Below are 24,380 nucleotides of genomic sequence, written 5' to 3'. Positions count from 1 at the left end.
GCGGAATAAGGAGAGGATGAAACAAAAAAAAGTAAGGGATTCTAAGCCAGTTTCAGAGCCTATTAAAGGTGAGTCAATACCTTGGCAACACTGGGACATAATATTCTATTTTCTGGTTTCTTACTGTTATAATCAAAAGTATACGCCATTCTAAGTTCCTATTCAGCAAATCTTAGGATATGTCAAATGCAGGCATAGCAGACATAGAGACACATTTCGCTGCTTGAGACAAAGGGCATCACTATGCCCCTTCTTGGTTTCATTACACATGCAGATGCCAACTGGACCAGGACTTGAACTTTATTTCATCAGTAGTCATAAGACAGAAGACCCCACAGCAACTGAGGCCAGCAAACCAGCTTATGCGCAAAGGGCAGTTTGCATTGAATATATGGCTCTGGCCTCCAACATCTGCTTGAGGGGGCTGCCTCACTGCCTAACACTCCTGGTCAAATGTTCTCTGTCAATAATTTAGATCCCCATCTTCCAAGGCTGGGGTCAGAAAATAAGAGGGATGCCTTCATGCATATGCTTATAAGCCTCCTGGAGAAATCTGACAGTGTGCTGTTAAATACAAGATGCTGGATTAAATGGGTCCTTCAGTTGACCTAGCGAGGCCAGTTTTCAGTTCTTAGCACTTTAATATGCACTGAAGGGGGGGGGGGGAGTTAGTAAAAAGTAAAATGAGTGACTGAAGCAAAAAATCCTGCATATTTCTAGAAAAACCAGTCTGTCATAGTGAAGTATTAATCTAGTGAATTTATGGTTTTCAATGGTAACTTTTATTACATTTTGTTCTTTGTCTCCTAGCACATATCCTAATGAGTCTCTTGGCTCTCTGCATTCATATGGGTTTTGTCATCTATAATTTCACCAGAGCCTTTATGAAGCAGACTAACTAGGCATTTGCTCAGAAGTAAGCTTCACATATGCAATGGGACTTACCCCCCGGTAAGTGAGCATAAAGTTTCAGCCTTAAAGATTAATAACTAGTGACCATATTGTACAATGGCCTCTCCAAATTAAAGTTCCAAACTGTTGGCCATGCAGTCAATCTGCCATATGGTGCTTTTAATTTCCTGTAAAAAATATTGTATTGATTTGGTTTAAATATGTAGAGCCAATGTGCTTTGAAACTGGAGAAGATTTCTCTGAAAAATGTCTTTACTCAATGCATTTACAAATCTTCGTAGCTGCACAAAGATTGCTTCACTACCAAGGATCAGAACCGTTTCCATCAGTTTGATGGAAATATATTTTGCCTAGTATTAGTACTATTATCAGTGGCAAAGATGATTACTGTTCTTATGTGCAAAGATTACTTCAGGGTAAAGCAGAACAAAGCAAGGTGAAAAAAGAACAGAAATTAAAACATAAAAGTATGATTGTGTGGGATAGGCATGAAGTAATGTAAATGAACTATGACTATTCTATGCATAATAATACTTAATAAGCTACACTTTTTAAAGTCATTCACACACAGTATCTTATGCACTCTCTATAGGTCAGTATTGTTGTTAACAGCTGTTAAGTAGACTTCAACTTACGGCACTCTTATGAATGAGGCCTCCAAGTCACCCTGTCATTAACAGCCCTGCTAATATCTTGCAAAGTCAGGGCCATGACTTCCTTGATGGAGTCTATTCATCTGGATTGCTTCTTCCTCTTTTCCTACTGCTTTCTTCCTCACCATGCATTATTGCTTTTTCTAGTAAATCAAATGTTGTCATTTGCACAAAGTATGACAGTCATCTTGGCTTCTGTGGAGAATCCTGGTTTACATATGATATGTTCAGCATACAAATTAAAAAGATAGGGTGCTAATGGACCCTTGCCAATTAGAAACCATTCTGTTTCTTTGTATTCTATTCTAACAGTAGCCTCTCGTCCTGAGTACAGGTTGTGCATCAGAACAATCAAATGTTGTGGCACATGCTTTTCTTTAAGAGCTGTCCATAATTTTTCATGATCTATGCAATCAAAGGCTTTGTTATAATCTATAAAGCACAGGTTGATTGTCTTTTGAAATTCTTTGGCACACTTCATTATCTGACATATGTTTGCAATACAGTCGCTAGTGCCTCTTCCTTTCCTGAACATCTGGCATTTCTTGCTCCATATATGGTAAAAGTCTTAGTTGTAGAATCATCACTGCATTAATTTCCTAAGGTCAATATTACTATCCCGATATTGAATGTGAACTGAAGCTAAAAAAGAGGGCTTTGCCTTAGACCTTGCATACACAGAGTAGGGAAAACATATTTGAACCAGGAAATTATATATTACTATTCAAGTTACAGTCCTCAACATACTTACTAGGGAGTAAGACTTATTGAACACCGTGTAACTTACATATGAATATTCATGCATAAGATCATGTAGTGAGCCACTTAGGATGGTCACTTACACATTTCCTCTCTCTTTTTTTACAATGTATCACCAATAAAGAAGAAAAAAGATCAGAGATTGACAGAATATTTGTGTGTGCCAAATCTGGTTTTCGTACACCTTCAAGTTGACTCTGACACATGATGGTGCAATCATGGGATTCTGTTGACAAGATTTATTTAGAGGAGGTTTGGAATTACCATCCTCAGGCTGAGAAAGTGTGATTTGCCCAAAGTCACCCAGTGGGTTTTCATAACTAAGCAGGATTTGAACTCTGGTCTCCTGAGACCAAGTCCAGCACTCAAACTGTTATACCATGCTTACTCTCTAGGTTTATTAGCCCTTCAAACGTACTAAATATAGTCAGAAATGCAATAAATATATTGGGGAAAACTGTGATTTATGGGCCTGCATAGCCTGCTGTTGGTAGGTACCTGCAAGGCCCCTTCTTTCCTTCACAGAAAGGCAGCCCTTCCCTCAACTACTCCAAGTTAAAAACAACAACTAACTGGACTGGCAGCTGGATTTTATTTCAAAGTGGCAATAGGATGACACAGTCCTCAACCATGGCCAACAGCTGTAGAATCATTTACGGAGTGCAGGAGAGGCTGGATGGAAAACATAAGAGCTCAACAGACTGCCCTGAAAGGGTGGCCTACAGCTGCCCATTTTTATAGTGCCAGGAGGCTGCACCACCAAATGGCGAGGCCTACATCAGGACTAAAAAGAACCTGCTAAAGGCGGGTTCTTTTTGGTCCACATGCTGGGCGTCATTGGGACTCCACTGGTGCACTCGTGCGCACTGATGACGCATGCCTAGCGTGGTGACATTTGGATGCTGTGCTGTGCCTGCATCATCATGGCGGCCCCCATGTGGATGGGGCTGAACCATAATGGTGCAAGTGTTGCATGGTAGCGCTCCACACTCCCGAGCCCTAAAATTGGCCCCAGACCGCTGCTTTCTGGCAGTCTGTACTGGGCCATAGTTTTGTCCTCCAAGAAGAAGCATTGAAGGCACTAAAAAGGAAAAACTGGAGAATTGCCAGTGCTTCCTCCCCCAGCATCTGCCATAAGATGCAATTGTTCCACTCTGCCTAAAAGCAGGGCTCTCTGTTTTAATGATATTTATGTGTAAAGTCATTATGGTGTATTGGTTTGAGCATTGGACTGTTAACTCTAGAGCAGTGGTTCTCAACCTTCCTAATGCCACGACCCTTGAATACAGTTCCTCGTGTTGTTGTGACCCCAAACAGATAGAGGAGCGGTGTCTTGGTTCCTAATATGTGTTTTGTGATGGCATTAGGCAACCCCTGTAAAAGGATCGTTCAACCTCCAAAGGGGTTGTGACCCACAGGTTGAGAACTGCTGCTCTAGAGTCATAGAGTTCAAATCCCCACTAATGGAAACACACTGAGTGACCTTGGTCAAGTCACACTTCTCAGCCTCAGAGGAAGGCAAAGGCAACCCCTCTCTGAACAAATCTTGCCAAGAAAAGCCCTGGGGTCACCGAAGTCAAAAACAACTTGAAGGCACACAACAGCAACAACAGCAACATATAAACTTGGCTTGAATTGGATGGCCTGTCAATTGGAGGTATCTTTACATGGAGAGCTAATAGCTTTTCAAATAAAATGATCTCTGTCCTCTGTAAAGAAGGACACATAACCACCTATTTACTTAATAAATTTATAAACCTTTCTCCCAACATGGGACCCAAAGTGGTCATAGCACTGTGCCAGGCCTGCAAAATCCAGCCTGGTGACCATTTCAGGTCTCTGCAAGATATGACTAAGTACTAAATACTGTCAAAACCATAACAAACATCTCAGCACTTTCAAATTTTTAACAGGAAACTAAAAACATATACATGCATATGAAAACAGAATACAGTATAGAATTAGCATCACAGGTTAAGGAGTTTGCTACTATGACATTTTCATATTTTTTATATTTGGTAAGAAAGTCATGCCCGACACCATGGTGAGGTCTAAGATCAGTGAACGTGGGCAAAGAGAAAGCAGGGAGAAAAAAGAATATAAATGCAAAACCCATTGATTGAAGGAACTGTGGTGGAGCAGGAGGAGCTGCTGTTATTTTGTGGCTACATCAAGACTGCTAGCTCATATGTTTGTTTGCTTTCTACTCAGTCTACCCATACATTTCCAGGATTTTCTCATCACAATGAAATTGGGACTGTAAAGCTGCTTTGAAACTTCCTAGCACTCAAGGAACACAAAACAATACAGTGCGCCTCTGAGACTCACTGCCTGTATGAAATCCCTAGGGGGACGAGAGCAGGTGCAGCAACTGAAAGAGAAAAATACACCTTTAAGTTGCTAGTGTTTTCTTTTCTCAAATGCAGTGGTGCAGAGTGGCTCTCTTTCTCAAACCTTTTAAACCAATCTGATTTGCTCTGTTATCCTTCACTATCATTAAAAAAAAACCCTCACAAATACAAATATCGTCCGGCAAACAAAACTAGTAATTGTCAGTATTAATATTAGTACAGCTATTAAATGCACTGCCAAGCTGAACCCCTGTAATGCCATGAAACTATTCATTAAAAAAGCAATTAGTTCAGAAAGCTTTGTGGAGCACTACAGCACCTGCTAATAAACTGTTAGGTATAAGCTAGGACCTTCCTTCCTAGCATCAGTAAATCCAGTGGGTTTTTTTCTTCCTAAGAAGGATATGGGGGGAAAATGATAGAGAGGGGATGCATATGTATATATGCAGACAAATAGTCTAGGTGCAGTCCACAAAGGGAAAACCACCACCCAACATTATATATGCAACCATTTTGTATTCTATTATATCAAAGTATTGAGTCAAAATGTAGGCATCCAAGAGGAGGAAAAGTTGGCATACCCTTCTCCATCTCTCATGAATACTGATCCACAGGCCACAAATAGTATTGTATCAAGAGCGTTTCAGGGTTTCCCTCTTCTCTATAATTATTCCCTCTAGTAAAGGGTACCTTTCACAGCACACAATTATAGTGTTATGATTCCATTTTAACTGCCATGGCAACCTCCTATGAAATCCTAGGATTTGCAGTTTAGGGAAGGGTACTTAGAATCATCAGCCACAGGGCTCCTCTAGTGCCCTTGACCAAACTACAAACCCCTGGATTCCATAGGATGTTGCCATGGTAGTTAAAGTGGGATCACAGTGCTACAACTGTATAGTGTGATACAGCAGGTCCAAGGAGTATGTAATTAACATTATGTTATTATGGTGCTACATAACCATTTGGGTTTGATGCCTGCTGATTATCACCAAGACCAAATTATGTCTTCATTGAGGTAGGAAGAAAAGAAAATTGTTCTTCTTGCTGCGGCACCTGAGTAATGGTTGCCTATTTTCTTGTGCTGGCATTTTCATTGCCTGTCCATGAGATATAGCAAGAGTTAGTCTTCTCTCCGTTCCTGTTGCATGCAATTATGCACGACATGTCAGAATAGAATATGAATGGCAACACACCATTATATGATTACGTGACTGATCTTTGAGAGAGAGACAATTATCTTTGAGAGGGAGACACAATTATCTCTACCACATTCTCATTTATAAACACCTTTGCACCCTTTTACAAAGGAATGTGAAAAATAGTAGGGAAAGGAGGAACCTTTCATGGTGGCAGGGGTTTGTGAAAAGCATCCTTTCCATTTTAGTTTACGATCTCTCACTCTTTCGCTCTGAGATTATATATTTACTGGCATACTTATGAAGGGTACATCACATAAAAACAATATGAAGCCTTACGTTTAATATCTAACATGAAAAAAAAATGGAGGTTTGCCATTGCCTTCGCCTTAGACTGAGGTTGAGAAGAGTATGATTTGCCCAAAGTCACCCATTGGGTTTCATGAACAAGCAGGGAATTGAACCCTGGTCTTCAGAGTGGTAGTTCAACACTCAAACTATGCCATACTGGCTCTCCATTTACTAGTGGAAGATAATTTTGAAAAAGGAAATACATCTGGTTTCTTGATGCAGTTTCATACCATGACAGCTACAGGTTTTGAATGGTCTCCAGCCAAGACAATATCGTTTCCCCTTAATTGCTGCCAGCTCTTAAGAATTTATTACACAGGAAAAATTGGAAGTTTAAACAGGTCAGAACCTGCGGTTAGGCACAATTGCATGAATCTGACAAGAAAGTGACATGAACCAGGAAATAAGCATTTTCAGGAAAATATCAGAGATTCATTTCCATTTCATTCACGAATTTGCTTTTTTTGTGTGCAATTGCTGTAGTATGAAAGTTACTTGTGGTTTATTCACAGGATTCTCCCTGTTTTTGTGTTTGTTGCCAGATTTCCCATGGTTCTTTGGGGTGAGTTTACTTCCAGTGCTGCTGAATAAGTAAAATAAATACCCACCTTTCTTCGTAGCCAGAGTTCTTAAAACAAACGGCTGATGAAAGGGCAGAGAGAAAGAGAGAGAAAGCGAATGAATGTTTGCCTCAGAATGCTTGTTTGGCACACTCCTCTCTGTGTGTGTGTCTCCTACTTCAGCTGCAGTGATCCCCAAATTGTCCCCTTTAAGGGATTTTGGACTTCAGCCCCAGAATCCCAGGGTATTGACCAACATGGCTGAGGATTCTGGCAGGTGAAGTCCAAAATCTCTAGTTAAAGGAGACAGTTTGGGGATCACTTCAGCCTTCCCTCCTAACCAGAGCTCTTAAAGAAACAGCTACTGAGGCAAAGGAAGGGACAGAGCAAGCCAGATAGAGAAAAGGCTGAGTTCCCCCTCACTCTTTCCTTAAAGGAACAGCTGCTGAGGTAAGGCAGGGACACACAGAGAGATTTGTTGCAGTGTACGCATGAAAATCATTTGGGCATTTGATCACTTTTTTGGTATGCACAAGCTTTTAGCATTATCGGGATGGAGGTACATTTGGTCCTGTAATGTGAAAACCATTTGCACGCAAGTGCAGATTGATCTCAGATTCTGCATGGAATAACAGTGCTTTGCATGTGAAAAACATTTGCACAATTGTTAGTTAATAATGGGTTTTTACCATTTTAAACTTCCATTTTTCCCCATGTGATAAACTCCATTGTAAACACATTTTGCTAATTCATTTTGGAATTGGTCAATCACAATTCTGTAATTTACTGTTTCAATGTATATTCCACACAGTCCAAAGATCAGGAGGCAGATAACACGGTATAGTGATCCCTTGGTATCTGCTGGGGTTTGGTTTCCTGTGGATACCAAAACCTGTGGATGTTCAAATCCCATTAAGTACATAGTAAAACGGGACATCACTTGACAACCTTGTCAAGAGGGAATACCTTTACCTTTCATATAAAATGGCAAAATCAAGGTTTGCTTTTTCAAATTCATATATTTTTTTAAAATTAATCTTTATTGAACAACCATACAACAATAAAAAAAAGAAAAGGGAAAAAAACCCCAATATTCAAATTCATATATTTTAAAAATATTTTCAAGCCATGGATGGTTGAATCTGTATATAAAGAATTCATGGATAAGGAGGTCTGAGTGTACATTATTGGATCATGTGGGGGGAAGCCAGCTGGGTGGGAACACTTCTCTCTCTATTTTTTCATGCCTGATCTTTGGCGTGATTGTTAAAGAGAACTAGATATAAGAAATATTTGGGGACAAAACAAAACAACATCCTTTGCTGCTACTTCTGAAATGTTTGCCCAAGAACATAAGAAAAACAATGTGATTTACAAAATGCCCACATTTAGCATTAAAAGCCATTGGAACAAGACTTCTGGAATTTTAACTGATGAGAAAGAATGCATTTGGTGTTAACTATCATTTTCTTTTTTCATTTTGAAAGATTCTGAATCATATGCCCAAACAGTGTCTATGCCCTCTCCAAAACTTTGAGTTGGGCTCCAGTGGGGAAAAGGAAAACGACAGGCAATGACCCTGGCATCTAGCTGGAGTTCTTCCCCAAGTTTTTTCTCCAGTGGCAGCATCTGTGAAGACACATTAAAAAAAACAAACTTCAGATAGTGTAGTGAACATGGCATTCTCCCATATAGTTCTTTCATGACTAGAATAAAAATTATGAAGATTAAATGGTTGTATGAAATGTTTGGAAGAGGGGATGTGGGGATCACAAAATGCTTTGAGTAGGAGGCTGAAGACTATGTATTATAGAAGATATACACCAAAAAATGGATGGGAATATATAATCAAGTGAGGATAGTAGGAGACTGAGATGGAACAAATGGCTTTGGAAAACTACAAAGGAATGGCAGAGGGAAAAGAGAACTTAGTAAAATGACAAGAATTAGTACATGTTTTAAGTGTGAATGATTTCTATAAATCAACATTCTAGCTCATTTTGTTGTTAGATAATAATAACTTACCATTTGTGGTACGCCAAATATAACAACATTGGTGTACTGGGCAAAACTGACCTGTTTTAAAAAAAAGGCAATCATAAGCATTCACCTGATATGAATATACTGTTTGTCTTTTCCTACTATACACAACTCATGTGTGTGCACAAGCGTGAAAACTATACTTAGTACAGAGATGTATGTCCCATAAGGATCAGCAGTTCTGAAAAGAAATTACAGTACACAAAACTTTTTTCTCTTTCTTGTACACTTCATATCTGATTATTGTAATGTACTACTGATGACATCCCTACTCTCTGATTCTGGCTCCAAGCTGTCTTTTTCCATGGGTAGGCATCACAGTTTAAAAATAATAGCATATTATACCATTCTAGGTCTTGCTCTCTTAAGAGACAAATGCCAGATAATTCACTAATAAAATAATATTAACTGACCATCTATTATTCATAATGGAGAAAGAAAGCAAGATCTTTTAAATTCAACGTTTAAAATATCTAATCATTTCTTGTTATTACAACAATAAGAACAACAACATAATTATTATCCAATATGAGAAGAAGGAACAATTCTATTCCGAAAAGAGGAACACTGATTATAATTATAAGAACAGCAGATTTAGCAAGCATTATTGTTGGAAGACAAAGGGATGCTTTGAAAAAGAAGTCTATGCAAAAGAAAGTTGCAAGAGTAAATGTGAAAAATAATGAAATATTGATTGTAATATCATAAAAAGAAAGAAAAGATTACTCTTATATGAAACAACAAGATTAGCATAGAGAAAACTTGGGGTTGTACATAGGTAAAATCAAATGAGAAACCCTGACTAGAGATGTACTGTCCAAATCAAGGCCAAAGTAAATGTGACACCAATTACACCTCCGGCAGCAAGAAGCTGTTTTTAAAAGCATGGGTTTAAATCAGATTCAGATCAAGGGTGTGTCTGCACTGGCCAGAATTCTGGTCCTGAAGCTGCCCTGACTCCTCATCTGTGGTCTCAATCTAGATAAAATCTGTACTAGTCACTTGAACTGAGAAAAAACACTAACCCTGCCACCAGCACCAATGGGAGCTTTTCCTCCTGTACAATTGTGCAGCCCCTATTTGAATCAGGATCACAGTGTAGGAGGAACAGAGGATTACAACACCTCTGATCACTGTTTGTGGCCATCACAAATTTTGTGAATGGTGTCATGTTTCCTTTGAACTTAAAATAGATATAAACACAAGACAGAAAGGGAAAAAAGAAAATGGCCATTTTGGCTCTGGTTTGAATTCATTTTAATTAAAAAAAAACCTGATTCTTACACTTTAAAAAAATAGTCTGGTAATTCAATTGAGTTTCCACTGGTGCTTTAATATAAGCTGGAAGCATTTTAAACTGTTAAAGACCACACTCAATACTGCATTGGTTTCTATTTGACCATATTTCTATTTTACTAGGTTTTTTTATTTGCATCATTCACCATTTATAAATGTTCATATATATATTTACCTTCCATAAGTCTGAAATGTAAAATCTGGCATCCTGATGAACTCCGTCTCTCCAAGCACGGTACCTGGAATACCATACTAACCAAGGATTTAATTCATATCCCACAGCTTTAAATCCCACTTTTGCAGCTGCTATTACCTGCACAATGACAAATCAATATTTTGTTCAATAGCAGGGGGAAAAATTATCTGGGACATTCCTTAACAGAACAGAGTTCTTAATAAAAATATAGCAAATAATTTTAAATAAGCATGCAAAAGGTTCACAAGCATGTATACTGAGTTTACTGGGGTAAATGGCCCAATGTACAGGCATAGGATTGCAGCTATAAAATGAATTCTTTCTCATTGTTCAAGCAATTGTTATTTTAATTGCAAAATCACAGGTTTTTATAGTTAGCCAAGAAATAGCTTTAGCAATTCACTTTGATGAAGTCTGCTTCTTTGTTGATAATATGCACTTTGTTCTCATGCAATTTAGCATACCATAGTATTGCAAATTGCAGGCTCTCTGCACTTTGCAGTATTAGTGGTGCCTTTTAAAGAAGCCCACAAAAATGTGTGTGTGTGCCATCAATGCACCTGTTGGCCTGTGGCAAGCCCATGAATTTTTCATGGCGTTTCCTTAGACAAGGAATACTCAAGAGGTGGTTTTGCCAGTTCCCTTTGAAATATAGCCTACATCACCTGATATTCATTGGCTGTCTCCCATCCAAGAACTAACCAGGGCTGATCCTGCTTAGCTACAACCAAAACACAAACCCTACTTTGCTAGGAGTCTAATGCCCTATACTTTCATGCTGGCTACAGGGGAGGAAAGCCAGGATGGAAAAACACATAGGCTACCACCCACTCAGGCCAAGCAAGCTGTCAGAAAACAGATGGATCACTCCCTCCCTGCTCTACTACCCTGCTGTATTTCTTGTTGGTCACAGAGGAAGAGGCACACTGGTGTAACTAATATAGAAACTACAGAGAAGGGCAGAGGCAGAATGGAGCAAGTCCTGCCTATGCTGCCAGTTCTCACACCCACCTGTATTTATTAATAACTGCAAATCTCAGGATTCCGAAGGATGTCAGAAGTGGAACCATTGCACTCTAATATCCAGACTTTATTACAGTCTGTAAACAAGACTGTATAAATAAATAATTTGGACCAATCTGAAGAAAGGATTACACAGACCTAATAATGCAGAGGACTGTCCTGCTTGTTTACCTGCCTGCAACTGTACAAGATCCAACTGCATTCACTTTTCCCTGCTCCTTCCTTATTCCCCTTGTCCAGACTCCTGTTGTACAACTGACCCAAGAGACGGGACAACAAAAACATCTCTTCCGTAGTCCTCTTATGTTTTTGGCCAAGGACCACAGCTTACACACAGAATCCTAATTGCTATAGTAACATGAAGTGAAAGAATAAGGACAAATAACTGTGGGTGACTGGCAACTTGAATGGCTAAGGAAAGTCACAGCTGCTTCCTCATCCAGTTCAACAGCAGATTTAATAATAATTGGAGGAAAATCTCTGTGTTGCTGCCTGGAAATACCACATTGCTTAGAATCAGAATATATTGTTTGCATGCACTGTAATCAATTACCAGTACTTCCATTTAAAACATCCTGGGTAATGAGATGGGGAAATACTTCTACCTCAAGAGTGGATAATACTTAGGTCTCTTCCACACCACAGTTACAAAACTATGATTCCATGGCACCATTCTATGGAATGCTGGGGTCTGTAGTTTCATGAGACACTAGAGAAATTATGTGGTTCAGAATTTTCTTTTTTGTTTTTGTTAACTACCTTTGAGTCAATCCCAACATCTCCCTATCCTCCACTGCTCTGCTTAGGCCCTGTAAATTCATACCTATGACCTCCTTAATAGAGTCCATCCATCTAGGATGCAGCCTTCCTTTCTTTATACATCCCATCACTTTTCCCAGCATTATCAACTTTTCCAAGAGTCATGCCTTCTCATGATGTGGCCAAAGTACGGCAACCTCAACTTTATCATCTTGGCTTCCAGGGAGATTTCAGGCTTGATCTGTTGTAGGACCCTTTTGCTTGTCTTTTTGGATGTCCACAGTAACCTCAGCACTCTTTTCAAGTGCCACATCTCAAATGGACTGATTTTCCTCTTTTTTGCTTCCCTCACTGTCGAGCTCTCACATCCATACCGGACAGCAAAGTCCACAGGACCTCAAGTCCCGTTGTTTTCAATGGCAGCCCTCCTGTGTGCATGATCCAATATTGGGGAAAGTGGGCTGGGGCCACCCGCAGATGCTCCAGTCCGCGAATAGCAAGTCCGCAGAAGAGGACAGCCATTTGTAGTTGTTTCACATCTGTGACGTTTTCTGCTAGTAGTATGATGTCCTCTGCATATCTTAGATTGGTGATATTTCTTCCTCCTATCTTCACTCTTCCTTCTTTTGTGAATAGACAGGGTGAGAGAATGCAGCCTTGCCAATTGGGAACCATTCTGTTTCTCCATATTCTGTTCTAACAGTAGCTTCTTATTCTAAGTACAGATTTCTCATCAGGACTATGAAATGTGGTGGAACTCCTATGTCTTTAAGAGTGTTTCATAGCTTTTCATGATCTATGTAGTCAAAGGCTTTGCTACAGTCTATAAAATGCATGCTAGTTTTCTTTTAGAATTCGTTTCCCATTGTATGTTTGCAATGGGTTCCCTAGGGCCTCTTCCTTTTCTGAATACCACTTGCACTTCTGAGATTTCTCTCTCTATATATGGCTGGAATCTGTGCTGCAGAATTTTGAGCATAATTTTGCTTGCATGGGAAATTACTGCTATGGTCCTGTTATTACTGGAGTCTTTTCTGTCTCTTTTTTTGTGGATGAGGATATATGTCAGGGATGATGGGAGTTGTAGCTCTTCACCTCTGGCTCGAACTCACCACCTTGTCACACACCGGCGCTGACCAGTTTTGGCCAGTGGTTAAAGCTTTGCTCTAAAGCAGCAGAGTTACAGAGAATAGGCTGAAGACCCTGACAAACTCTCCAAGCCTTCTCACTCTTGCTTCCACAGTCTTCTCACTTCTTCAGGATCCAGCTGGCTCTTGTATCTTCACTCAAGACACCAGACAACTCAGTAGTCTTATATAAAAGATCTACTTTATTCTACTATATACAGCTCCACACAACTCCTCAACTATCCACTACTACCCACAAAATACATTGGGATTCTTGGCAATATTATAGCCCTTGGAAAACACCACCCACTCTTGTCAGTTTCCACCCAGTGGGCGTATACATCCATTTTCATTGGTTCTCTTGTTTCATCCTACAATTAATGATTTCATCATCTCACCTTGTCCACTTTAACAATTCTCAGGTGTGTTCAATTATCCACTTTACATTTCTGTCCTTGGCATTTAGGACTTGTTAATTACATTACCTTTTACACCTGTGTGGCTTCTAATTGCTTTTGCTGAGTCATCCTGACTCTCACATACATGTTTTATTTCAGTCACTGTATATCCCATGTTGCATTTTCCTTAACAATATATACTTCCCTAAGTGTTTATTTGCTGGGTTCCTGTCTTGAATAAAATGTACTAACCCTTATAACACTAGTACTAAATGAATCAACACGCACTTGCTTGGCTTCACTGTCCTTTCTATTAAAACAATTGAACATTTTAATCTTTAAACTTACAATGCGCCCATCTCCACTTCCAATGTCAACCAGGGACCCATTCCTGCCCTTTAACATGCTTAAGACATTTTCAATCTGCTTCGAAGTGGCAGGTACAAATGGCAGACAATGTTTTCTCAGCGCTGGAGTAATAAATGGGGTGGTGATAGCGTAAAGGGTCACTAATGTCCCACCAATAACACCAGTGATCAGGATGCCCCAATTTCTTTGTTTAGACCCTTCATCAGTGATTTTCAAAGGCAAACTCTCTTGAGCTGTGCTGTCTTCCGGGAGTATTTCTGACATACCAAAAAGACCTAGAACAGCAAAAATATTTATTATGCATGCAATCCAGAGTATGTCCCACATTTCAACATGTGACATAACAATAAAAGTTGTTTTGCTGGATGAGATCAAAAGTCCAGCATATTGTTTCTAATTGTGACCAGCCAAATACCTCTGTAAAGACAACAAACAAGGCATGAATGTAAAAGTGGTCTGCAAATGTTTGCTTCTTAGCAACCATTCTTCTGAGATTTACTGCTTCTGGACAGGTTAGTTATGAAGGGTAATTGATAAACCTGTCACCTAGGAATTTGTCTAATCCTCTTTTCAAGCCATTTAAGCCATGGGCTGACACCATATCTTGTGCTAGCAAATGCATTTGTTAATTATATGTTATGTTAGGTAGGTGCTTAAATTGCTCCTGTTAAAATTAGTGGGGCTTAAAATTGCCTGACTTTGGCTGGATCATGCCTCAACTTTCTAATTTGTAACAGGAATTTCATTTTAGGATTCTTTTTCTTGAAGGGTCTGCCTCAAATCACATTAACGAAATGAATTATGAGAAGAACTGAGTTGTACATCATCTCTGTTCTCATTTAAATGGTACAACATTTACACAGGTAATCCAACATTATTACATACTTTTCAAGTCTCACAGGATCTGAATAAAAAAGGATAATCTCTCTTTAGTAATGCTTCTTACAGTAACATTAATTGATGTTGCTACATCAGATTGTGTGAGAACCTAATTGTTCACACATAAAATGGAATCCCACTTACAGAAGCAAGGAGAACAAGGAATGGAAATCAAAAAGGAAGAAAGGAATGATTGGAATGATGAATATGCTCCTTCTGAACATGTTAACATAACCATTAAGAATAAAGGTACTTTTAGAGTTATCCTGTACCCATTCAGAAGTCCTATTTATTCAGAAATTCTATTTCTTTTAGTTGAATTTACATGGAGTAAGCTCAGCATAGACATGATTACTTTGCTTGTTTCACTGCAAATCCTATTACGTCATATAGCAAAGAATAGCATTTACAGTAGTTGCCAGACCCTTCACCATTTTGGTCACCCTCCTCTGGACACACTCCACCTTCTCAACATCTGTGATGTGCAACCACAATCCTTTTCTATGATGGTGGGCCCATGGGATTTCTTATCTCACCACTGCCACCAGTGTTTTGGGAAGACTGCTTGTATTTTTAACCTTGGTTTGGTAGTGTTAGCAGCGCGGTAATGATTTAAGTTCCAGACGTGTCCTTCTTGAATCAAACAATAAAACTTTATTTAAAACAACAGTTTGTAAATACGATACTGGTTCAGATAGTTTATGCACTTGTTATTTTCTTACTTAGCTTCAACCTATTATAGTTACTAGTTACTTTAGAATCTTCTCCACAAAGAACACTGTGGCTCTTATCACATGCGAGACTGGAACTCCAATCCAGAGCCAATCCGAAGTGAAGGGGAAGCAGAGTCAATTCGAATCCAAGGCAATTCACATGATGAATTATCACATGTGAAGAACGAAATTGTGATGATTCCTGAGTCAAAGCGGAGCGAGTGCACATTAACATATCACACCGGGACATACTATGTGGATTCAACGATTCAAATTGGGACCCTTGCGCATGTTCAGTGGGGCTCTGAACGCATCGTGAACCTTTGCACTTCTGGGGTGAAGAAGGGGGCTACTTCCTGGTTCCAGTTTCACGTGAATGATAGGTAATGTCACCTATCTCTACATGCCTCTGCTTCATCCGAATATGTCACCTATCTCTAAATGCCCTCTGCTTCATCCGAATGTATCACTGGCATTATTATTATTATTATTATTTTACAGTGAAAGAAATTTTAAATAATAATATTTCAATAATAATAATAATAATAATTCTTTCACTGCAAAATAATCAGTGTAGAAGCTGTAGGTTTACTTGGAAGTAAATCCTTTGGATCTTAAGGAGACCCCTTTTGGAGGAATGCAGAAATGATCCAGTTTCCCTTATTCTCCATGCTCCCTAAAATACCACCTCCCTGAATCCAATCCATTCTCCTTCCTTTTGTAACAGTTGCCTTCTCTTAGGTTGCATCTGCACTTGGGAAAGAATCCGGTTTGACTCCACTTTAACTGGCTCAGTGCTATGGAATTCTGGGAGCTGGAGTTTGTTGTGGGGTCCTTGGCTCGGGGCTATGGAATTCTGAGAGTTGGAGTTTGTTGCTTCCCCCAGCCTCTGTTGGCCACCTCCGTTGCTCCCATCTCTCCCCTCAGCCTCCTGTTTCATTCCCTTCATCCCTGTCAACTACATCCAAATGTGCCCTCCGTTCTTGAAGGAGCACCAGAAGCAAATGGGGCAAAATTGTAGTGCAGCATCATGGGAAATGTGGGACCTTGGAGGTTTGGGGAGCGTGTACCAGGATGGAAGCAAAGTTGCATTCCACATCAGACCAATTTGGATTGAAATCGAAGTGAGTCTGGAGACAATTTTTTTTAATTGGCTTGTTACTGAATTCACCTGCACCAGGAGTCACTTTGGACTGACTGTGGATCCACCTTGGAACGACCCCCCATAGAAAGCAATCACGTGAGATAATACATCACATTTTAACATGAATTTGCATGGTTGGACCCGCAGTGGCTTTGGATCAGAGCTGCAAAACCCTCCGTGTGATAAGGGCCCCTCTTTCTTTACCTAGGACTCCCCCAGTCCCACTATCAGTTTGCTCCACTTAAACTTGGGTTTCACAATCCCCAACTAAAGATATTCTTCAGGATATTACACTCCAGCTGCTCTCTTGCCTAAAGTCCTGGATGGATAGATAGATAGATAGATAGATAGATAGATAGATAGATAGATAGATAACGGTAGGGAGCCTTTTCCTATAAGACTCTACCTCTAACCATCCCCGACTATCTCTCTGGAACCTCTCTACCAACAGTCATTCACTAGACTCCACAGGTTCCTTCCACTCGGAATTCTAAAACAACCGACTCAACCAACTGCCACACTGGATCTTCAAAGTCCCCAAGCCAGCACCTTATGGCCTCTGGCTGGTGACTGACTGGCTTGTTGGTCTGTTCACCACCAACCAACTCAACCAACTGCCACACTGGATCTTCAAAGTCCCCCAGCCAGCACCTTATGGCCTCTGGCTGGTGACTGACTGGCTTGTACAGTACAACATCCTTTTTGAATTGTGGTGCACAGAACTGGATGCAGTATTCCAGGTGAGGCTTGACCATTGCAGAATAGGGTGGCACTATTATTTCCCTTGATCTAGACACTATACTTCTATAGTGTAGTGTCTCTCACTTTATCACATTCTTCTTCACATTCTGGAAACCGTGTTTTAGAAAATGGCGCAAATCCTATATTATTTTCAGTGTGTTTTAAGGTAGGATTAAGTTAGCTGTGACTAACGAGTCCAATTCATTTCTTGAGCCAAGGCAGTTAAAGTGGTCTCAAAACTGGATTATTCCTGCAATGTGTTTTGGACCATTGTTGTTGTGTGCCTTCAGTCCTTTTCAACTTATGGCCATCCTCTCTTGGGGTTTTCTTGGTAAGTTTCTTTAGAGGGGGTTTGCCTTTGCCATTCTCTGAGGCCTAGAGAGTGTGACTTGCCCAAGGTCACCCAGTGGGATTCCATGGCTGAGTCAGGATTCGAACCCTGCTCTCCAGAGTCGTCCAACCCTCAAACCACTACACCTCAAAGGAATATGGGATCCTGTGAAAACTTTGTTTGTTTGCTTGTTTATTGTAGGATTTTCTGGGAGTGTGAAGTTTCAAAATTGTCTGAAACCCTTTTGTACAGAACTGCTGAAGATGTTTGTTTTCTACCTATCCCCAAGTAGAAGCCTACATTTCTCCAGCTGCTTTGGGATTGCAGCTCCCATCAGCTCTGTCCAGCATAGCCAATAAGAGATAGTGATCCTCTCCATCAAAATCTGGAGGGACACAAGTCCTTTCTCCTGCCTGGTTTAGAAGTACATTGTTATGCGCCTTCAAGTAGTTTCCCACTTATGGCAACCCTAAGGCAAACCTATGACTTGGGTTTCTGGGGCTGAGAGTGTGTGACTCACCCAATGTCACCTAGTGGGCATCCATGGCTGAGCACGAATCAAACGCTATATCTCCAGAATTGTAGTTCAATGCTTAAACCATTATACCTTGTTGGTAGATGTATGTTATTGTTGTGTGCCTTCAAGTAGTTTCCAACTTATGGCAACCCGAAGGTAAACCTATCACAGGGGTTCTGCAGCTTAGAGAGTGTGACTTAGGGCCACCCAGTAGGTATCCATGGCTGAGCAAGAATCAAACCCTGATCTCCAGTCATAGTTCAGTGCTCAAACTCCTACACCATGCTATTGGATGTATTTTGACTTATGGCGACCCTAGTTGGGTACCTTCAAGTCATTTTCAACCTATTCCAAGCCTGGGGTTTTTTGGGGGGAGGTGGGTTGTTAATAGTATGTCACGTTGATTGGAGAGGAGGAGCTACACTTCAGCCTTCTGTCCAGGAAGAATGTCAAAATCACCTCCATTTTGAGTATGACTAAGAAGTGTGAGTTTATATTAATGTGGTTTTTTTTAATTTATTAATGTTTTTGACTTTTAGTTGGTTTCAACTCAGACTCACAAGAGGCTCAATTGCTTGAAGGTGGGAGGCGAGGCGGTACACAGCTGATAATCGAGTACAATACTTGAAGTCAAGGAGCAAAGATGAATTATTGAACCAAGCCCATTATCTTGTTGTGTCAACTACTGCTGTCATGGGAGCTTTTGGGGCAGCAGACGGGAACACCGTCATGCCGCAACCGTTATCCAGGTGCAAACCTGCCACTGCACCTGTGCTGGAGGCCGTGTTAATCAGACTAGAGGACAAGCTGTAACGACTTCAAGAATTGCTAGCTGTAATATTAGCCACTGGCATCGAAGCCCTGAATATCTCCTCACAAAACAAAGAAACCGCAGCCACCTTTTCTTGCAAAATGCCTACGCCAGTATCAGCCAGTTGGTTGTTGAAAAGGATGTTGTCAAGATGGCGGAAGAAACTTCCATGGCTTTGTAAAGGTACCAATCAGGAGAAACAAACAAAGTCCATGATCCAAGATGGCTTTTTAATTACATGCAAATGAACACAGGGGAATCATTTCTACCAAACTGTGCCGCCGGACAAAGCAGAGAGCAGCCTTTTATACAAAAGACAGTGCTTAAGTTTCGTTTCCTAAGGGGCACCCTCCTTCTGAACTTTCAGTAACCCAAATTAAAAAAAGTGTGTTCTTAACATTTAATGAGGACGAAATAAGTCTTATCGTTTGGCACTGAAAACTGATTTGTCTCCCTCCTTGTCTGGGTCAGCTTGGCCTTGACTTCCAGGTGCATTGGTATAGTGCCAAAACTCAGAAAGGGGAAGGTGGGGAGAGAAAGTAAGGTGGAGAAGGGGGGCAACCCAGCCAAAGGAAGAGCAGCGAGAGAGAGAGGGGTTTATCAAACCCTCACAGCTTGAATGCTAAGATGCCGCCATGCTAAACGGAGGAGCCTTAACTGAAGAATAAAGTCTTGGTGACCAGCACTGAATTAATAAACAGTATTTGAATCTCCTTCTCAGTCTGTTCTCTCTCTCTTTTGTACAACAAAAAAATCTTCAGAAGGAAGGACTAATGTCTCCACTGCTTCCTCTGAGCTTGTTCCAGAGGGAGTGAGACACCCAAGATGTCCGCTGCCTGGGAGAGTGGGGGGGGGGGGAGGGAGAGGGAGCCTCCTCTGCTGCTGCGCTGCTGTTGTTGCTGCCACTGGTTCTGACTCCGAGTCATACAGTTACATTCAGATGTTCCAGTTACTGCAGCCTGCTTGTGTGATTTCTTGTGTGTTTGTTCTTCCTGTTCTTTCTTTGACTTCTGTGATGATTCCCATGATCCTAGCACTTGTTCTCACTCTGAGTCATGCAGTTACATTCAGTTGTTTCACTTACTGCAGCATTTGCAGCATTAGGCATTTGTAGCTCCTCCAGCGCAACTCTATGGCCAACTTTAACTAAGTCGCACTGAAATGCTAGGCATTTGTAGCTCCTCCAGCGCAACTCTATGGCCAACTTTAAGTTGCACTGAAATGCTAAGCATTTGTAGCTCCTCCAGCGCAACTCTATGGCCAACTTTAAGTTGCACTGAAATGCTAGGCATTTGTAGCTCCTCCAGCGCAACTCTATGGCCAACTTTAACTAAAAGTCGCACTGAAAGAGATTCCTAGAGAGGACGCTCTGCTAAGCATTTGTAGCTCCTCCAACGCAACTCTATGATCAACTTTAACTAAAAGTCACACTGAAATGCTAGGCATTTGTAGCTCCTCCAGCGCAACTCTATGGCCAACTTTAAGTTGCACTGAAATGCTAGGCATTTGTAGCTCCTCCAGCGCAACTCTATGGCCAACTTTAGGTTGCACTGAAATGCTAGGCATTTGTAGCTCGTCCAGCGCAACTCTATGGCCAACTTTAACTAAGTCGCACTGAAATGCTAGGCATTTGTAGCTCGTCCAGCGCAACTCTATGGCCAACTTTAACTAAGTCGCACTGAAATGCTAGGCATTTGTAGCTCCTCCAGCGCAACTCTATGGCCAACTTTAAGTCGCACTGAAATGCTAGGCATTTGTAGCTCCTTCAGCGCAACTCTATGGCCAACTTTAAGTTGCACTGAAATGCAAGGCATTTGTAGCTCCTCCAGCGCAACTCTATGGCCAACTTTAGGTTGCACTGAAATGCTAGGCATTTGTAGCTCCTCCAGCGCAACTCTATGGCCAACTTTAACTAAAAGTCGCACTGAAATGCTAGGCATTTGTAGCTCCTCCAGCGCAACTCTATGGCTAACTTTAACTAAAAGTCGCACTGATATGCTAGGCATTTGTAGCTCCTCCAGCGCAACTCTATGGCCAACTTTAACTAAAAGTCGCACTGATATGCTAGGCATTTGTAGCTCCTTCAGCGCAACTCTATGGCCAACTTTAACTAAAAGTCGCACTGAAAGAGATTCCTAGAGAGGACGCTCTGCTAGGCATTTGTAGCTCCTCCAGCGCTACTCTATGGTCAACGTTAACTAAAAGTCACACTGAAATGCTAGGCATTTGTAGCTCCTCCAGCGCAACTCTATGGCCAACTTTAACCAAAAGTTGCACTGATATGCTAGGCATTTGTAGCTCCTTCAGCGCAACTCTATGGCCAACTTTAGGTTGCACTGAAATGCTAGGCATTTGTAGCTCCTCCAGCGCAACTCTATGGCCAACTTTAACTAAAAGTCGCACTGAAATGCTAGGCATTTGTAGCTCCTCCAGCGCAACTCTATGGCTAACTTTAACTAAAAGTCGCACTGATATGCTAGGCATTTGTAGCTCCTCCAGCGCAACTCTATGGCCAACTTTAACTAAAAGTCGCACTGATATGCTAGGCATTTGTAGCTCCTTCAGCGCAACTCTATGGCCAACTTTAACTAAAAGTCGCACTGAAAGAGATTCCTAGAGAGGACGCTCTGCTAGGCATTTGTAGCTCCTCCAGCGCTACTCTATGGTCAACTTTAACTAAAAGTCACACTGAAATGCTAGGCATTTGTAGCTCCTCCAGCGCAACTCTATGGCTAACTTTAACTAAAAGTTGCACTGATATGCTAGGCATTTGTAGCTCCTCCAGCGCAACTCTATGGCCAACTTTAGGTTGCACTGAAATGCTAGGCATTTGTAGCTCCTCCAGCGCAACTCTATGGCCAACTTTAACTAAAAGTCGCACTGAAATGCTAGGCATTTGTAGCTCCTCCAGCGCAACTCTATGGCTAACTTTAACTAAAAGTCGCACTGATATGCTAGGCATTTGTAGCTCCTCCAGCGCAACTCTATGGCCAACTTTAACTAAAAGTCGCACTGATATGCTAGGCATTTGTAGCTCCTTCAGCGCAACTCTATGGCCAACTTTAACTAAAAGTCGCACTGAAAGAGATTCCTAGAGAGGACGCTCTGCTAGGCATTTGTAGCTCCTCCAGCGCTACTCTATGGTCAACTTTAACTAAAAGTCACACTGAAATGCTAGGCATTTGTAGCTCCTCCAGCGCAACTCTATGGCCAACTTTAACCAAAAGTTGCACTGATATGCTAGGCATTTGTAGCTCCTTCAGCGCAACTCTATGGCCAACTTTAACTAAAAGTCGCACTGAAAGAGATTCCTAGAGAGGACGCTCTGCTAGGCATTTGTAGCTCCTCCAACGCAACTCTATGGTCAACTTTAACTAAAAGTCACACTGAAATGCTAGGCATTTGTAGCTCCTCCAGCGCAACTCTATGGTCAACTTTAACTAAAAGTCACACTGAAATGCTAGGCATTTGTAGCTCCTCCAGCGCAACTCTATGGCCAACTTTAACTAAAAGTCGCACTGAAATGCTAGGCATTTGTAGCTCCTCCAGCGCAACTCTATGGCCAACTTTAACTAAAAGTCGCACTGAAATGCTAGGCATTTGTAGCTCCTCCAGCGCAACTCTATGGCCAACTTTAACTAAAAGTCGCACTGAAAGAGATTCCTAGAGAGGACGCTCTGCCTGGTATTTGTAGCTCCTCCAACGCAACTCTATGGTCAACTTTAACTAAAAGTCACACTGAAAGCATTTGTAGCTCCTCCAGCGCAACTCTATGGTCAACTTTAACTAAAAGTCACACTGAAAGCATTTGTAGCTCCTCCAACGCAACTCTATGGTCAACTTTAACTAAAAGTCACACTGAAAGCATTTGTAGCTCCTCCAACGTAACTCTATGGTCAACTTTAACTAAAAGTCACACTGAAAGCATTTGTAGCTCCTCCAACGCAACTCTATGGTCAACTTTAACTAAAAGTCACACTGAACGCATTTGTAGCTCCTCCAGCGCAACTCTATGGTCAACTTTAACTAAAAGTCACACTGAAAGCATTTGTAGCTCCTCCAGCGCAACTCTATGGTCAACTTTAACTAAAAGTCACACTGAAAGCATTTGTAGCTCCTCCAGCGCAACTCTATGGTCAACTTTAACTAAAAGTCACACTGAAAGCATTTGTAGCTCCTCCAGCGCAACTCTATGGTCAACTTTAACTAAAAGTCACACTGAAAGCATTTGTAGCTCCTCCAGCGCAACTCTATGGTCAACTTTAACTAAAAGTCACACTGAAAGCATTTGTAGCTCCTCCAGCGCAACTCTATGGTAATTTGGCTACGGGACATTGACTACAGAGTTGTGCTGGAGAGGTTCCTAGAGAGGCGTCCTGTCAGGTAAAAACATAGAGGTAAAAAATATGGACAGGTGTAATTACTCTACAGAAGACCACTGCTGTGTATTAGGGTGGGAGCTCCTGCAGGGTCTGGCTATACCATTACTCCATCTAAGGCGGGGGGGGCAACTCTTTAAATCAACCTCCTCCTTCTACTATTTATTTTCTCCTTCTGCTTCCCACCTAAAACAGTAAGGAAAAACAAGAGCAATTAAAATCCTGGGCTGTCTCTGGAAAAGCGACTCACCTTCTGAAGGAACGGTGTTTCCTCAATGGTATCTTCCACTCTTGGGGGGGGGGGGGGTGAACGATAAGAGAATAGCTGGTCCATAGAGGTAGGAAAAAAGTAGAGTCAACTCCCACTTCCGCTTGTTGTTAGATGGAAATCCCTAGTTCTTTTAGGCTGGCTATTTACCTGAGAGGGAACCCTATTGAACTCATACAGGAGTAGCTGCCTTGGCCATGTATTAAAAGCACATCAACGTCCAAAATCCACAAAACAGTGCCCCCTTTACATGCCAACAATGGTCCAAAACACACTGCAGGAATAATCCAGGTGGGCACTGCTTTAGCTGCCCTGGCTCATTGTTAGGGGATCCTGGGAACTGTAGTTTTGTGAGGCAGACATTTAACCTTCTCTGACAGAGAGCTCTCGGGCCACAACGAACTACAGTTCCCAGGATTCCCTAGCAATGAGCCGGGGCAGTTAAAGCTGTCTCAGACTGGATTATTTCTGCAGTGTGTTTTTGCACCCAAAATGCACAAAATACACGATGTCAGCTTTCGCAGCTCCACTAGCTTCGTCAGGCAAAGGTGTTAAAATCATATAGGAGAGAAAAAGGAAAGAACATATGATGTTAGTCACACAGGCCTACATTTTTATCATGTTTCTGTTCTCAGTTCATGTGTTTCTGGAAGGGCATCATTGC

General features: G+C 41.2%; 1 protein-coding gene across 1 annotated transcript; it reads right to left on the bottom strand.

The window, feature by feature from the left end:
• Positions 1–7,768: 7,768 nt before the first annotated feature.
• Positions 7,769–23,771, bottom strand: ATPSCKMT (ATP synthase c subunit lysine N-methyltransferase). Its single transcript, XM_089518768.1, has 5 exons — positions 23,699–23,771; positions 13,913–14,208; positions 10,237–10,374; positions 8,751–8,801; positions 7,769–8,354 (listed from the first exon to the last, which is right to left on the bottom strand). The coding sequence occupies exons 2-5, from the start codon at positions 14,195–14,197 to the stop codon at positions 8,181–8,183; spliced, it is 648 nt and encodes a 215-aa protein (XP_089374894.1). The 5' UTR covers positions 14,198–14,208; positions 23,699–23,771; the 3' UTR covers positions 7,769–8,180.
• Between the last annotated feature and the right edge of the window lie 609 nt (positions 23,772–24,380).

The sequence above is a fragment of the Sceloporus occidentalis genome, unplaced genomic scaffold (assembly GCF_023333645.1).
Source record: "Sceloporus occidentalis isolate IW3139 unplaced genomic scaffold, rSceOcc1.0.p SCAF_3, whole genome shotgun sequence".
Classification (NCBI taxonomy): domain Eukaryota; kingdom Metazoa; phylum Chordata; class Lepidosauria; order Squamata; family Phrynosomatidae; genus Sceloporus; species Sceloporus occidentalis.
This window is presented reverse-complemented; position numbering and strand designations above follow the sequence as displayed.

Bases quoted from the DNA above. Each gene is read 5' to 3' on its own strand.
- ATPSCKMT (XM_089518768.1), bottom strand. From the start codon at position 14,197: ATGTCAGAAATACTCCCGGAAGACAGCACAGCTCAAGAGAGTTTGCCT. The intron at 10,375-13,912 runs GTAAGTTTAAAG...GTCATTGTGCAG, and splicing joins GAAGTGGAGATGGGCGCATT to GTAATAGCAGCTGCAAAAGT. The intron at 8,355-8,750 runs GTAAGTTATTAT...GTGTCTTCACAG, and splicing joins TATTTGGCGTACCACAAATG to ATGCTGCCACTGGAGAAAAA.